Source organism: Cololabis saira, chromosome 2 (genome assembly GCF_033807715.1).
Source record: "Cololabis saira isolate AMF1-May2022 chromosome 2, fColSai1.1, whole genome shotgun sequence".
Lineage (NCBI taxonomy): Eukaryota > Metazoa > Chordata > Actinopteri > Beloniformes > Belonidae > Cololabis > Cololabis saira.
The window spans coordinates 45,748,403-45,764,826 of record NC_084588.1 but is presented as its reverse complement, the minus strand read 5'-3'; the positions used below and the strand labels follow the sequence as shown (position 1 = coordinate 45,764,826).

The 16,424-nt window shown below is 37.4% G+C and overlaps 1 protein-coding gene across 1 annotated transcript; it reads right to left on the bottom strand.

The window, feature by feature from the left end:
* Window positions 1–3,681: 3,681 nt before the first annotated feature.
* LOC133421655 (putative gonadotropin-releasing hormone II receptor) lies at window positions 3,682–16,065 on the bottom strand. Its single transcript, XM_061711350.1, has 4 exons — window positions 15,979–16,065; window positions 11,556–12,147; window positions 8,729–8,933; window positions 3,682–4,691 (listed from the first exon to the last, which is right to left on the bottom strand). The coding sequence occupies exons 2-4, from the start codon at window positions 12,102–12,104 to the stop codon at window positions 4,165–4,167; spliced, it is 1,281 nt and encodes a 426-aa protein (XP_061567334.1). The 5' UTR covers window positions 12,105–12,147; window positions 15,979–16,065; the 3' UTR covers window positions 3,682–4,164.
* Between the last annotated feature and the right edge of the window lie 359 nt (window positions 16,066–16,424).

The window sequence follows — 16,424 nt, the reverse complement described above, 5'->3', positions numbered from 1 at the left end:
ACAAACACAAATACAAATGTTCCTAACTTATGAATGAAAAGGGAGCAGAAAGAAGAAGAATCTTATCTGATCTCTCATTGGTCTCATTGGACAGGCTTTCTGACTTTGTAACGCTGCACACCTTTTGCTGATAGAATATCAGTAATGAAGGTGAAGCTGTCTTTGGATAAATGAGTATATTATTGATCATTTTTACAAACATGGTTCAGAGTTCATGATGAGTCATTTTTGTTAAATCTTATATTATTGATCATTTTTACAAACATGGTTCAGAGTTCATAATTTGATCAAAACCGTTAGTGGCTTGTGAAAATTAAAAAAACTTTCCTGCAAAATGTTGTGGAAGTGATCATTTGAAAATGAAACTCTTGGAAAGGTAAATAAGAAATTAAATAATAATTTAATTTAATTAATGAATTAATATATTGTTTCCTACCTTGTTTAATCATTCTGAATAATCATTTTTGATGAATCATTAACCATTAGTGTCTTCAGTAATAATAATGTTAAATTAAAGGTAAACTGTGTAACTTTCTTATTTCAGAAGTGTTTTATCAAAGTGGTAGTCCTTTGCATTACTCCGTGCCCTTGAAGTAGCTCTCCGTTTCAAGAAGGTTGGTGACCCCTGGTATAGATGATGCTGTACATCACAGCCTGAGGGAAAGGGAAAAAACCATAAAAGGATAATGATCTCTTTAAAGTCTTGCCGCTGGCAGTCAATGCTGTATGGTAATATGACCAAATATTTCATGATTGTATTGTGACTCATTTTAAATGCTGAAGCATGTCTCTCTTTTTTCTTTTCGTAAACAAATCCTCTTCAAGCAACGCATGACTGAGCAGATCTGCCTATAAATTATCTCATTTATCCAAAGACAGCTTCACCTTCATTACCATCCTTTTTTATTATATTTTATTTTATCCCAGTAAAGTCAAACAATGCTCACTGAAAGAAATGTCACTGCTAACATTTGTTAGGAGTAAATGGTTGACGTATTCAGGCCAGAGTTGTCATTGTAAGTTGGCATTTTGTTGTCTTTATGATGATTGAATCTTTGCTATGATTCATATAAACTCAATGACACTGTCGAGCTCTCATACTACACACAGCTTGGAAAAACTAGTCCCAATGAATAAATTAGTTTCACAAGAGACTTTTTAATATCTGATGTTCGATTAAAGTCTGACTGCAAAGGTTCTTTTACCTGATTAGGCCTGTGTTGAAAAAATCGATTCTCCGATTTTAAATCGATTCTCATATTAATCCCTAAAAATCGATTCATATGTCTAAAGATCGATTTAAAAAAAAAAAATAAATAAAATAAATTTCATCACTACATTACAACTTTTGGTACTTTTTTGTTTATGCACAAAAAAGGAATATTTTGTTGGACACGAGAATAACTGGTGCCATGTTTTTGCCTTTAAATATGTTTAATGGTATGAAAACATTAAAGTTTTCAGTTATAATTGCATACATTGTCTATATTTCTTTGCTTTATTATACTGTCTTGGGGTTACATTTGCATAAATGTTAAAAACCAAATTCTCATAAATGGGGAAAAAATAAAAGCGATATCTTTCGTCCTCTGTTTCCTCCCTGGATCTGTTTGATAATTCTGACCCACGATGTTTCTAAAAGCAGTTCTATCAGCATTCTGGGAGGTGATTGGTCCTTACAGCATCATTAGCTGCCAATACTTGCTGTTGAATCTCAATTTAATACTAGTATTAATATGTTGCATAACTAGACAGTCATATAATTCATGCAACAGCTGAAAAAACAGTTTTAATAACACTAACCCAAATCAATATCGGATTGAATCGAATCGGATCGAATCGGGATAATCGATTCTGAATCTTAAGAATCGGAATCGAATCGATTCTTGATATTTGAATCAATCCCCAGCCCTATACCTGATGCACCTATTTTCATTTGCAAAAGTTTAATATTTGAAGTGGGAAAACGACATTGAGGTCTTTCTTGTTCTCCTGAAAGGAGCTCTGACCAAAAGATTAAATATCTTAGGTTCAGCCTTCTGTAATTTGTGTTGTGGTTTTACTTTCGTTTTTTAGCAATTACAACACCTTAACAATGTTTAGCGGTTGTGTTGTATTCACTCGTGACTCCAGATCGTGCTGTGATGTCTCTCATTGACGCCGACTTTGATCTGTACTTAAAAGCCTCATTTGAATTTCCAGAAAGCTTTATGGAGTTGAAGCTGCGCGTCATGAAGCGCGGCTGCAGTGGAAACACAAGTGCTCTATTCAGACGAGTAAAACAAGCCAAGTGTTTTATTCACAGCACTTCACTTCCAATATTACACTGAGCATCAACAAAGAGGATGTGTCACCACTTTCTTTTCCTCTGAGCCCTCTAGTGACTTTGACACATACTTTATTCTAATAAACAACAAATATTCAGAAACAATGAGTGAAAAAAAATAAAAATAAAATCTGTGCTAGTAGTTTATCCCGCTGTTCGATAAATCTCCTTCCCTTAAATAAATATTGAAAGCCTTTATTGATTTTGTTCATTTTTGTACATATTTACCAAATGAGTCATAAAACATACATTTTTCTGTGAGTTGGTGGAAATGTTCTTATTCTTTCAGTGTGGATTTTTCAATTACTTTGTAATAGACCATTTTGGATTCCTGTCATCATTGAAATCCACAATGGGAAAATAAATGAATAAACTAATGAAAAGTGCTATAATTTGCAACCTACTTCCGCTAGAAATATTTAGGTTGCGTAATGACACTAGTCTGGTCTGTTTCACTGGTGGAGAAATTGATGAAATGTCAGATATCAACACACCAACATCATCTCATTTCTAATTAGCGTGCAGTCGCTGAAGAAAGTGACCCAGAAAATCGCTCATACGTGCAAATTCATCCCTGATAAACTGTCTGCATGTCACCATACTGTAATCCTTTTGTAAGATGTGCATTTGGGTTATTTTAAAAGTACAAGGTATTTCACATGTCAGCCACGTATCAGTTTGTCTCAATTCCAGGATAGAAATGGCCTTTCTCTTTGGGCGGTATGACTCATGAATGATTGTAGGCAATCATTGCCTCGGGGAACCTCTGGCTGCCCATCGGCAACGGAGCCAGGCGTGTGTTTTGATAAGATCTCTGTTCTGAAGTTGGCTGGGATTGCTGTGCAGCTCAAATTTGCTCTCTTACAACTGCAGTCAGATTATGTTTTTCCTTCTTCCATCCTTTACAGAATGCTTGGGCTGTTGTAATATTACCCCAGGCCTCTTTAAAGGCAATAGATAAGCCAAAAATAAATCTGTCAGTTCCAGTACTAATTAATTGATAAGTTGCAGCAATATAAGTAACAAATACCAGGTTTTTTGTGACAGAAACAAACTACTTTCCTTACAAGCAGAGGTGTCAAAAGTATTCACATTCATTACTCGGGTAGAAGTATGGATACTAGAATTTGAAGTATCAACACAAGTTTTTTACTCAAGTAAAAGTATAAAAGTACTGGTTTCAAAACTACTTAAAGTATAAAAGTAAAAGTAATGTAAGGGGGGAAAAAGCCATTAAGGACAAAAGCCATTGAAAATGAATGCATCTTAGTATAATGTAAATATATTAGAGAACCATATATGTGTACTATTGAGCATTAACATGTGTTTCAGAGAGCAGGAGATATGATGACTAGTTGCCTATAAATATTGTAATGGTGCAAAAAGTCAAACTTCAGAGGCATGTTATCATTTATCCTAACCTTTATTGGAATGTACATCCAAGTTTAGTTGCAGGAATCTGAGGGCAACGGATGTAAGAACAAAACTGGACAAGAACATCTGAAACAACCACAACCAAATTCACTCTATCTGGATGGAGCAATTTAACTGGGTAGTTTTTATTTAAAGGCCGAAATGAAATAGAGTAACGAGGCTGTTTGTTAAAATGTAAGGAGTAAAAAGTACAGATAATTGCGTGAAAATGTAAGGAGTAAAAGTAAAAAGTCGTCTGAAAAATAATTACTCCAGTGAAGTATAGATAACCAAAATTTCTACTTAAGTAAGGTAACGAAGTATTTGTACTTCGTTACTTGACACCTCTGCTTACAAGATACAAAGTTAAACATTTTCCAGCTGACAGAAATGTTTATCCTATTTGGTTTGTACATAGCTGGGCTTCATACGATGCTGTCACAGCTGGACTGGTTCAGATCTCTCTTTGTTTCACTCCCAACTATCAGGAAGCTCCTTCTTGGCAGTGACGTCTCTGCTTTGCCGTTGTGTTCGCAGCGCAGCATGAGCCTCTCCTGGCTGGGATGCCACAACTCTCTCCTCAGGTGCAAACTATTGGCTGCACACATGAAAGACCCAGTAATAACCGTGTTGTTTTCCCCTTCTGGCGCTGCTGTAGATCGGCCATAAAATCTTCTGAGTCCCTTTCGAAAGTGAATGGTGAATAAGCCGTAGATCACGGGGTCCAGGCAGGCGTTGACGAGCCCGAAGATGAAGAGGATGTGGGTGAGAGAGTGGGACACTTTGCCCTGCAGGTCGTCAGGGAAGAACCAGTGCCACAGACCCAGCAGGTAATACGGAGTCCAGCAGATAATGAAAGACAGTACAATCACTATACTCATCTTTAGAGTTCTCATCCGGGCTTTAGGGATGTTATTCTTGGAGCAGCGCAGATGCACTTCACTGGAGGGCACTGGGAACAGATCACACGGTAGAGACAGAGTTCATTTTAAAAGGCTTGAATATAAAATTATAATTAACTTTGCATTTTACATTTAAATTTAATGGAGAAAAAACATGAACCAGTTCCTCAGTCTTAGGAAACACTCGCTGAGAGTGTTGTATTAATAAAAAGAAAATGAAAAGGCTTCTTCAAACTGTGATTTTATACATCACAGCTCAATATGAGCTAATCTCAGGACATTTCACAAGCCGAACCACAATTTGTCTAATTTGAGATTTGTATTCACTCCCCAAGTTAGGAAAACATGAACCTTGTAAAGAATTTGAAAATTACTGCAGAAGTTTCAGAAGTGGCTCCAGTTAACAAAAGTTGATGTTAATGACTTTCAATACCAAAGCAATTATTTGTTAGAACTCTTGTGAGTAGGTGTGGGCAGATTACTGTCTTTTTTTCTTTTTTCTTCTTTTTTTTTCTTTTTTTCTTTTCCTTTTTCATTTCCTTTTTAATCTCGACATTTCAACTTTTTTCTCAACATTTTGATGACTTTTTTCTCAAGATTGTACTTCAACATTAATCTTGACATTTCGCCTTTTTTTTCGAAATTTCGCCTTTTTTCTCGACATTTTGACTTTTTTCTCGAAATTTCGACTTTTTTCTCGACATTTCGACTTTTTTCTCGAAATTTCGACTTTTTCTCGACATTTCGATTTTTTCCTCGAAATTTTGACTTTTTTCTCGACATTTTGACTTTTTTCTCGAATTTTTGACTTTTTTCTCGACATCGACTTTTTTCTCGAAATTTTGACTTTTTTCTCGACATTTCGACTTTTTTCCCTCAACATTTCAACTTTTTTCTCAACATTTCAACTTTTTTCTCGACATTTTGACTTTTTTCTCGACATTTTGACTTTTTTCTCGACATTTCAACTTTTTTCTCGACATTTCGACTTTTTTCTCGACATTTTAACTTTTTTCTCGAAATTTCGACTTTTTTCTCAACATTTCAACTTTTTTCTCGACATTTTGACTTTTTTCTCGACATTTTGACTTTTTTCTCGAAATTTTGACTTTTTTCTCGACATTTCGACTTTTTTCCCTCAACATTTCAACTTTTTTCTCAACAAAATTCAATTTTTTTCTTGACATTTTGCCTTTTGCCATTTGCCTTCATTCTAAGGTTTATACAAGACTTTTTATTTTTTGCGGCTCCAGACATATTAGTTTTTTGTGTTTTTGGTCCAATATGGCTCTTTCAACATTTTGGGTTGCCGACCCCTGATCTAGCTGATCCCATGTACCTGTTTCTGTTCCACTGCTGCTTTTGTGCAGCTTTTCAAACATACATGTTTATATACGGTCTGCTGGCGCTCTGCTGTGTGTTGAAAGAAATACCAGTAACGAGTGTGTACACTCGACTCGAGCACCTGCAGCGCTCGGTAGCATTGACGTCACAGAATCTCTGCTCAGCATTACTCTCACGAGTAAATATCTTTTAAGAGTGCACTTGGAATACATTCATAACCATGATGATGATGGTATATCTGGAGGTCGACAGACTGCAGAGGAAAGCAGCTGAGACAGGTGTTGCAATCACAAGAGAGAAACCAGCACCCATTCCTTCAAGCTCAGGGTCCCTGCCAGCAGGTACAGGACTGCACTCTTCTGGACAGAGATCCACCATGATGATTCCACTATCCCAGTATCCCAGTTACCACTGACACCTCTGTTGGCTTCCCCTTACACATGTTCTCCACATTTTCCTTCAACCCTTAGTATTTACGCTAAGCTTCTTATGTTTCTTCTTGATGGTACTGGGATTGGCACGGCTATCCCTACCGCTTCCTTCTGGAGTTTGTCGACCATCGCAGTATCTGAGTAAGATAGTTTGCAGAACTAGCTCTTAACCCCTGTTGTGAAACTAGAAACTCCTCTTTCTCCTCTCAGGGGTTGTTGAGTCAGATTGTTGAAATCACTCTGATATAGAGCCCAAAAATCCCTTACCCTGGCTTTAACTCGACAGTTTACCCTTTTTAAAACACTTTTTTTTCTTAGAACGATAAAGCCTACAACCTAATCTTGCATTAGAAAAAATAAATACATTTAAAGAAAATGATAATAATGGCTGGATCGGTCGATTTTTGATCCAGCATAAGATATTTTTAAAACCCAGCAGTTTTTAATTATATTTAAAGTTATAGTTAAAATGATTTACACATTACATTATGTTTGTAGTTATAGTTCAATGTCCCTATATGTGGTATGAATTCAGACTAGTATTATTTACTACTGACTTTAGTTACTGTAATATTTATTAACAAGTCAAAGATCAGAAAAACAGCTTCAGGAGCTTTGAGTGTTTACAGGGATGTGATGAGGTTGGTTAGCCGTCACAGTCTGCTGCTGGGGTCTTCTCTGGTATGAGACCCTGGCCTCTATCGCCCACTATTATTACTATTATTACTATTACTATTACTATTATTAAAACCTCTGTGCTCGTCCTTCAGACCAGCTGTTTCCAACATCTGGTAGAACTTCTCAATAACAGCCACCTCCTTTATCTGTTGATGGTACATGCCATGCAAGGTGTGATGGGAAAAAAAAAGTGTTTCCCATACTTGATGAAACCCAAATTGCCGAGAGCAGCAGAATATATCCTTGGCCAACCACAGGTGCAGACTAGTACTCTGCGCAAACAAAGATTAGCGGTGGGCAGAGCCGTCTGGGAGATTTGCGAGGCCCTGTGCGAAATGGCCGGGGCGGGCCCTCAAAGTTTTTGGGTTTTTCGGGTCGGATCGGGTGTCTATATGCGCAATTTTAAAGCAGCACAATGTAACTTTCAGCTTTTGTTGAGTTTGGCGGCTCCTTTGGACAAAAGCAGTAGTGCTTTACCAGTAGTGTGGCAGGGTTCCTACCATGCACCTCAACGTTACATAGTGCCAGTGAAGGCGATACAGACCCCTCAGACCATGACAGAGGTTCATTATACCTGTTGGAAGTTGATGTTACATCACAATGACTCTGGAAATATTAGATTAAGGTGGAAAAGTTACATTGTGCTGCTTTAACTCTCCAATTAGCAAAATACTGGATACCTTCCCCTGCCTCATCATCATTTGTCTTGCCTCGACACGGGGCCCCATGGCTGCTTGAGACCCGGTCGGATCGGTGATTTTTGTAACAAATTTATCAAACGAGCCTTTCAGAGAGGCATTAAACTCTTCCATTTTCTTTAGTTTTTTTCTTTTTTCATCCCCTGATGGAAATTTCCTGAATCTGTCTCGTTCTCTCGACATTGTGTGACAGTTTGTTCCAACTCCACCCGTCTGGATCAGAGCAGCTTGTGTCTGCGCTTGGTCTGACGCAGTTGTATTGAACAACAGACACGCGCATCATTGCACATATATTTATCGATATGCACAGACTAATACACATTTAGGTCTGTAATGGAACGTGACTGTTGATATTTATAAGGGAAAGAAGGAAAAAAATAAATACATTTGGGAAAAAAAAAAAAAAAAAAGGCCCATAGCGCGAGGCCCCTTGGGGCGCGAGGCCCCGTGCGGTTGCACGGTTCGCACACCCCTTGCGGCGGCCCTGGCGGTGGGAACAATGTTTTTTTTTCTACTAGAATGTATCATCCGCTACGCTTTAAAATCAGTATGCTCCTCTGTCTCATTATCATTCTGCATCAAGGCGCCTGATGTAACTGTTTAATTAAATCTACCAAAGTCTGAATCATCTCTCAAGTCTTATTCTTGGTAACTGAGACACTCAGTTTTCAGTCCAGTTATTCACCTAGTTGGAAAGAATGTGTTAAGGAGGTTTAGCAGGTTTTCCACGACATGAGGGCTTATCTTTCCACGATGGTTTACCTGCTCCTTGTCTTCTTCCTTTTGACTTTTAAATGTTTAATTCAGTTACAAAGGTGTGTGTGTGTGTGTGTGTGTGTGTGTGTGTGTGTGTGTGTGTGTGTGTGTGTGTGTGTGTGTGTAAAAGCACCACAAAGATAACCATTCCCTTGAGCTTATGCCTTCACTCAAACTTACACTTGTCCTTTCTCAGGCGTTTGGAGATCTCACAGAAGATCCTGGAGTAGCAGGTGATCATGATGATCAGCGGCAGCAGGAACAGGCACGAGAAAGTGAACATGTTGTAGGTGGTTTCATGCCAGTGACTGACGAAACTTCCCTGCGTCATGCACTGTGTGAAATCCTTCGGGTGGATGATGGTCACATTGTGAAAAAGGAAGATCTGAAGAGGGAAATCAGCAAAATTTTGAAAAGACATTTTGGCTCAAATGGAGGTAAAAACTATGGCTAATCCCGCAGGATTGCCAGGTTAATCAGTCTCCGGCATTTGGAGAGGCTCCGCTTGACCAAGCAGGAATGTGAGCCGTGTCAGGAAGAAGCTTAGAGAGTCCCATTATGTAACACCCAAAAACACATTTTCTCACTGGCATCTTGAGGTGTTTAATCATGCAGTTCTTGATACTAGCGTTTCAGGATTAAAAAAGGTGAACCCTATCTTTTACAAATCATATATAGATCTCACAGGTTCCCCTGAACTATTGCTAAAACCTGTGTTGCTCATGACGAACACAGATAAATCAATCTGCTCATATATGGAAGAATAAAACGAAATTGAAGTATGTGACCTGCCTACAAAGTCGCTCTGGACCGCCAGAAAAAAGGTTTCTCTCTCTCACGGCCTCAGTATTCAATAGTGATTTCTATTTTTTATATTTGCATGCTGCCCCAGATTACAATTCCCATAAAATCAAAATCACATTAGAAGACAATGTTTGACTGTATATTTGTTTCTATGAATGTTAATGTTTTAGTTCACCACAGGTCAAAGCTGCCGTACACCTGCACTGTGATTTTATAAAGTGCTGTTTTTATGTAGCTGCTCTTTTCAAGTGAAGATACTTTCAATTAAATTATAATGGAGAAGGTTTTCTGTTGCCTGAATAAGGTTGAAAAAAAAAAGTAAAGTAAAATATATGAATGATTCAGTCCGTAAAATCACTTAATTATATGTTGACGGAGCAACGAGGGAAAAACTGCAAGTGCTGCCACTGTGATAAGAGCTACATTCAATATAACCGGAACTTTTGCAGCAGTTCTGATTATATATATCAACTCTTCCTTTGTATTTTTCTAACATGGTTTTAAATTGGTTTGGATGCCGTGTTTACTACATCTTTTATGATGAGCAACTATACCAGCGAGAGAGTTATATACGTGTAGGAGCAGCTGTTTGGGCTCTCCACATCCCAACAGGGGCGTCAATTGGGTATGGCAAGGTACGGCAGCCGCCAAACCTCGGCTTCAAGGGAAAATGTAAATGTTTGTTTTTTAAATACATTTATGGAATTACTCTGTGTCTATTTGTATTGATTATTCTATAACTTAATACATATAGAATAACTACAAATGCAAATCAGAACAACATGATTGATTTCACTAGTTATTATACACTGCAAAAACTCAAAATCTTAACAAGAATATTTGTCTTATCTCTAGTTAAAATGTCTAATTTTTAGTCAAAAGAAATCTCATTACATTTAAGACAAGATTCAAAAACAACCATTTTCACCTGTTTCAAGTAGATTTTCACTTAAAATAAGTAGAAAAATCTGCAAGTGGAACAAGATTTTTTTGCTTGTAATGAGAAGATAAATCTTGTCCCACTGGCAGATTTTTCTACTCATTTCAAGTGAAAATTTACTTGAAACAGGTGAAAATTGTCAAATAACAAGTTATTTTTCTGGTAATGACTCCTGTTATAAGTGTAATGAGATTTTTTAACTAAAAATGAGACATTTTAACTAGAAATAAGACAAATATTCCTGGTAAGATTTTGAGTTTTTGCAGTGAGTGAGACTGCATTTGAAAAAGGTTCACATTTTCTTGACCACACAGATTAGCTCCATAGCAGACTGTGATGAGTATTTGCTGGACGTGTTGATTGATACTCTAGTTAAGTTCTGTGACTTGTAACCTTGCCATACCTTAGCTTCCACTGAATTGACGCCACTGCATCCCAAGTCTGGATTTAAACCCCAAATCCAGTTATATTGAAGAGGAAACATCTAGGATTCAGGAGTGGATTGTAGGGTATGGCGATATATCGAGATTTTAATATATATCGATATATTTTCAAACGCGATATGGTACGAGACAATATCGTTTATATCGATACATTTTTTTTTTTTTTTTTTTATGATTTTGATATAGCTTATCTTGTGACACATTGACTTGAATGTTTTATTTGAGATTTGCACAAATGTTTTGTTATTTGCACAACTGTCAGTGGAAAAGTCTGCCTGTTACTGTCTACATTGTATTAATTTCACAGTGTATTTTAATTTAATTGTTATGCAGGAAAGGGATATTTGTTTTATTTTATTCAAGAAGCATTTTTATTCTATATATGCAGGCAGTTTATTTTTATTTCTTTTTTTTTATACATTTTGATATTGTGCAGACCTGTTAATAAAGGAACCTGTGTGACATTTGGCACAAGGCTTTGTATTAAAACTGACTGTTTTTTTAAGGGTTTGCCTCAGAAAAAAATGAAACTAACAGAGATGCTATGCTATAATGCTTTGGGGGAAACCCCAATTATGTCACAGAAAAAATATTGATATATATCGAGTATCGCCATTCAGCTAGAAAATATCGAGATATGACTTTTGGTCCATATCGCCCAGCCCTAGTGGATTGATACCATTCAAAAAGGAAAGGGAAGTTTCATGATCCAACACTGACTGCGGCTGGCTGAGAGCATTGATAACAATAGTTTAAAAGTTTGATGACATTGAAATCAATTCTGACCTTTTGCGTGTTCAGTAGAAATAACTGACCTTACCTGAGGGATTGAGAGCACAACACTCATACCCCACGCCACAGTGAGCATGATTCTGTTTCTTATTCTGGCTTTGTTGATAGCCAGAGGGTTGAGGATAGCTGACTGCCTGTCCAGACTGATCACCACAGTGACAAACGCGCATGAATACATCGCCTGCAGCTTGAGAAACATCAATAGCCTGCAGGCAAAGTCCCCGGCGAGCCACTGGACTGTGATGTTCCACACGGCATCCACCGGCATCACAATGAATGTCACCAGCAGATCAGCCACGGTCAGGTTGATGATAAGCACCTTCACGTGGGATTTTCTCTTCCCGTCGCTGCGAGCCGCCCACAGCACGGCCAGGTTGCACACGGCCGACAGGCCGCAGAGGATGAAGGTGATGATCACTCTGGCTTTGGCCGCTGTGGTGAACGTCGGCAGCTGCGGGGCGTCGCCCCCGCTCGTCCAGTTGGACGCAGCCGGGGAGCAGTTGCAGCTGACGTTGGCGTGGTGGTCGTCCACCAGATGCAACATGGTCGTTGCAGATTCACTCGGAGAGATGTTCATTTTCTGCAGCACGCGGAGGAAAAGTCATTCTGCTCGGCCACCGCTAATGTCAGCCCTCGTAACAAGAGAGAGAGAGAGGGGGAAAAGAAAGGAAAAAAGGACGATGTCAACATGGATGAGTCGAGAGAATTGAAGTTTATGTAGATCATCAAGAGGCAAAAATAAACCCATTCATGAAACGTAATGGCACATCAACAGGAAGTAATATGGACATATAGAAGGTCAATTTGCACTGAATTGGAAAGATGGAACAAATAGACATTTAGCCAACAGAAGCAAAGCAAACTCACACATAAATACATGCTTTCCAAAGAGCATGTGTAATAGTGGTCACAACTTCACTACATGATTAAATCATTGAAGGAAGTCATTTTTTTTCTTCTAAAGAAACAACTTGCTATGCAGTTCAGTTCAATTCCATAATACTTGATTCATCTTTCAAAAGGAAATTACTTGTTATTTAAGTTTCTTCAAAAAGGCATTGTATTGCTGTAGGCATGGATGATCTTTTGTGATTTCGGTTGCAGTAGATCTGAAAAAGCTTCTGACTGGAGAGATTCTGTTGTTCGATAAAAGATACTGGGAGAGAGACAGATCTGTGAGGGGAGACTTTGTGGACAAAGACTGTTGCTCAGCAAGTTGAGCTTGACAATAAAAACATTTTTAGTGATTATTACCTAAATGGCATTTAAAAAGGTTTGGGACGAAGACTTTTTCTGAGGCATTTTTTGCAGTTTTACCTGAAATTCTCTTTATAGACCAATAAACAAACAGATGCTCTCGTGTAAACCCAAAGATATTAATCACCAGTTGAAGCAACAGTGTACTAAACACTACCCAATCAATTATCAGCTCTGGCAAAGTCATTGGATTGTTTGCAACTAGTTGCCTTCATTTGCTTTGGACACGAGGCTTTGAACGCAGGTGTAAAGAAAGGATCAAATTGTCTTGCAATAATTTTGCTGACTCCATTTTTGTTTTTTGTTTTTTATTAGTCCTTTAAAGTTTAGTAGGAGATGTTGGGAAAAAGAAACTAAAATAAATCTCTGTGTTTGAGTGCCAAGGCTGTGCGGCTGAATTCTTAAGCCTCTCAGGCTGCAATGAATGAAAAAGTAAATAAATAAAGACATTTCTATATTGGAAGCAGCTCTGTGAGCTAAGGAACACTAGAAAAACCATTCAGTGACTAATTTCATCAGGAGCATATAGAAATGCAATTTAAGACTTCAAACAACAATGAATAAGAAAGTTTAAGTTTGTAGAAATCATGGAGGCTGTGTCATCTAGCTAGAGGATGAGACGGACTATCGAGTCTGTTATTAGACCGTAGTTCAAGCACCTGCAGTCGTGATTATATGGTTGCATTAGTGAACATGTCATGGGTAATTTGTGCATCTGTGAGGGTATCGCTTTTCATCAGTCCTTCTCATTTGGATTATACAGGACTGTCTCAGAAAATTAGAATATTGTGATAAAGTTCTTTATTTTCTGTAATGCAATTAAAAAAACAAAAATGTCATACATTCTGGATTCATTACAAATCAACTGAAATATTGCAAGCCTTTTATTATTTTAATATTGCTGATTATGGTTTACAGTTTAAGATTAAGAATATTCTAATTTTTTGAGATAGGATATTTGAGTTTTCTTAATCCGTAAGCCGTGATCAGCAATATTAAAATAATAAAAGGCTTGCAATATTTCAGTTGATTTGTAATGAATCCATTTGTAATTGCATTACATAAAATCACAATATTCAAATTTTCTGACACAGTCCTGTAAATTGGCCTATAGACCTACTTTGTTCACTCAAAATCCTCCTTTTGAGTTTGTATAATTCAGCATGTTGCAGGTGCTTCTGTGAGTTGGTTGCATCATAAACTTCAGCTCACACACACACACACAAAAAAAAGGTTTTCCTTTAAAAACAATTTTAAATCTACCCATGATGACAATTACTAATGTAAAAGTGCTTCTGTTTTGTTTTGAATATCACCAGACAGGTTTGTGTCAATTGAGTATGTCGATCGTGTAATGAGGGAAATGCAGGGTTCCCCGTTTCACATAGAGATATAACTCAAGCCTGAGACAAAAAGGGTAAGTCTAGCCCCTTTCAGAAACTGAAGTAACTTAATCATTAAATCTGTAACGATGGCAATTTACTCCGAACAAAAGGCTGAGAGCAGGTTTTGTTGCACAAACCCAAAGACTCTCACTTTCTCTCTCTCCTTGGCTTTATAAAGCTGAAATGGGTGGCTAATGAAATGTCCTTTTATTGATGAAGAGTCTGCATTTGTTAGACCAGAGCTGCATTTAAGAGTATTATGGTTTGTTTTGCATACCCTGCTGATTGATGATTGTACTTAGATCGTTAATGTTTTCTCCACAGTTAATTTTGCAGGCAATGTGGCCTATCTTAACCATCCATAATTGTTATGATTAATGATTTAAAAAACTTTTTTTTTTTTACAACATCCTGCTCTCTGAGTTGAGGAATTCTGCGACATATCTGAATCATGTTTGTACTTCATTTTCAGCTGTTTTCAAAGTTTTGTCATCACCAAAGTCTTGTTCTACCACTCGTCACTCAATATTGTAACATTTATTTAATATTTACATTATGCATTCACTTGCTCTTTAATTTTTCAACCATCTTCCCTTTAGCACTGCAGCCATGTTTTTTTAATTTATTATAATCATACATGTGCTCAAATTTATTATATGATTGCAATAAATTAGGGAGATTTCTTCAGTTAAGTAGACATTGCTATGGTGAATCATGGCATTAGTGCTCCATGTCTTTATAGTCATGGTGCACATGCTTAAGAGTTAATATACTCAGAGTTTGCAGAAAAGCTCTTAACCCCTGTTGTGAAACTAGAAACTCCTCTTTCTCCTCTCAGGGGTTGTTGAGTCAGATTGTTGAAATCACTCTGATATAGAGCCCAAAAATCCCTTACCCTGGCTTTAACTCGACAGTTTACCCTTTTTAAAACACTTTTTTTTCTTAGAACGATAAAGCCTTTAAACTAATTGTGCATTAGAAAAAATAAATACATATATAAAAACATATAAAAAACATATAAAAAAAAATTATAATAATGGCTGGGTCGGTGGATTTTTGATCCAGCATAAGATATTTTTAAAACCCAGCAGTTTTTAAGAGTGCATTATAGTTAAAATGATTTACACATTACATTATGTTTGTAGTTATAGTTCAATGTCCCTATATGTGGTATGAATTCAGACTAGTATTATTTACTACTGACTTTAGTTACTGTAATATTTATTCACAAGGCAAAGATCAGAAAAACAGCTTCAGGATCTTTGAGTGTTTACAGGGATGTGATCTATGACTCATCCAGTAATTGCATGCATTTTCTTTATGCCGTCAAGTTTATGAATCCAATACAGTTGACGGGCTATAATGTATAGTACAATATATGGTGCCTCTTATAGTTGATAAAGATGTGTAAACACATGGATGCACGTATCTCCCCAGCACAGACAGACATACACTTGAATGCTCTCAGTTTCAATGTATTCCTGTTTTATGTATCTGGGATCGTGGATCTACAGTAGTTGGAAATGAGCCCCAGTAAATCAGCGCGTCAGACGCGCAGCTGAAACCCCAGAGCTGCGGACATGTGCAGCTCTCATATTTATTTATTTTCACTTCTCCAACAGGAAAAGTCAAACTTGAATACATTTCACACATTATTATTATTATTATTCAAAATCTGTCCTAAAAATCGAAACCTCTCATTCACAAACAAAAAGTATAGTTCCAATTAAGGTTTACATACATGCTGGGCTGGGCAGTTGTAAATGTACCCTTAAATTAAAAAGGGATTTAAAGAAAAAAACTACTTACGTTCACATGTTGTGGAGGTAGAGTGTGATTCCAAGTATCCGGGACTGGATGGATCCTGTGCTGGGTGTCTGTAAGTGTCTGTAAGTGGAGAGGCAGCAGTGCTGTGTGTGATGCTGCTCAGCCGCTCCACCTTTATCAGGGCTGCTCCTCCGGGGAGGGGCAGAACACCGGCCTCCACCCCGCAACATGTTCACACACCCGCTCCAACTGGGATGAAGATGGGAAAGGTCATTACAAACCCACGAAGGTGGGGGGGACTGGCGGTATCCAGTGAAATAGTAATGATGCCAGAAATGCAGCATTTAGTTCATCCAAAAAACTCTCAAACTTATTTCTGATCATGAAAAATTATCATTTTAAAGGGTATTTTACTGTAATTTCCCCGTTAAAGCAGCACTATGTACCGTATTTTCTGGACTATAAGCCGCTACTTTTTTCATAGGTTT

Excerpts from the sequence above, each read along its gene's own strand:
- LOC133421655 (XM_061711350.1), bottom strand. The coding sequence starts at position 12,104 with ATGAACATCTCTCCGAGTGAATCTGCAACGACCATGTTGCATCTGGTG. Across the intron at positions 8,934-11,555 it reads TTGTGCTCTCAATCCCTCAG|ATCTTCCTTTTTCACAATGT; the intron begins GTAAGGTCAGTT and ends TTCCCTCTTCAG. Across the intron at positions 4,692-8,728 it reads ACGCCTGAGAAAGGACAAGT|TGCCCTCCAGTGAAGTGCAT; the intron begins GTAAGTTTGAGT and ends ATCTGTTCCCAG.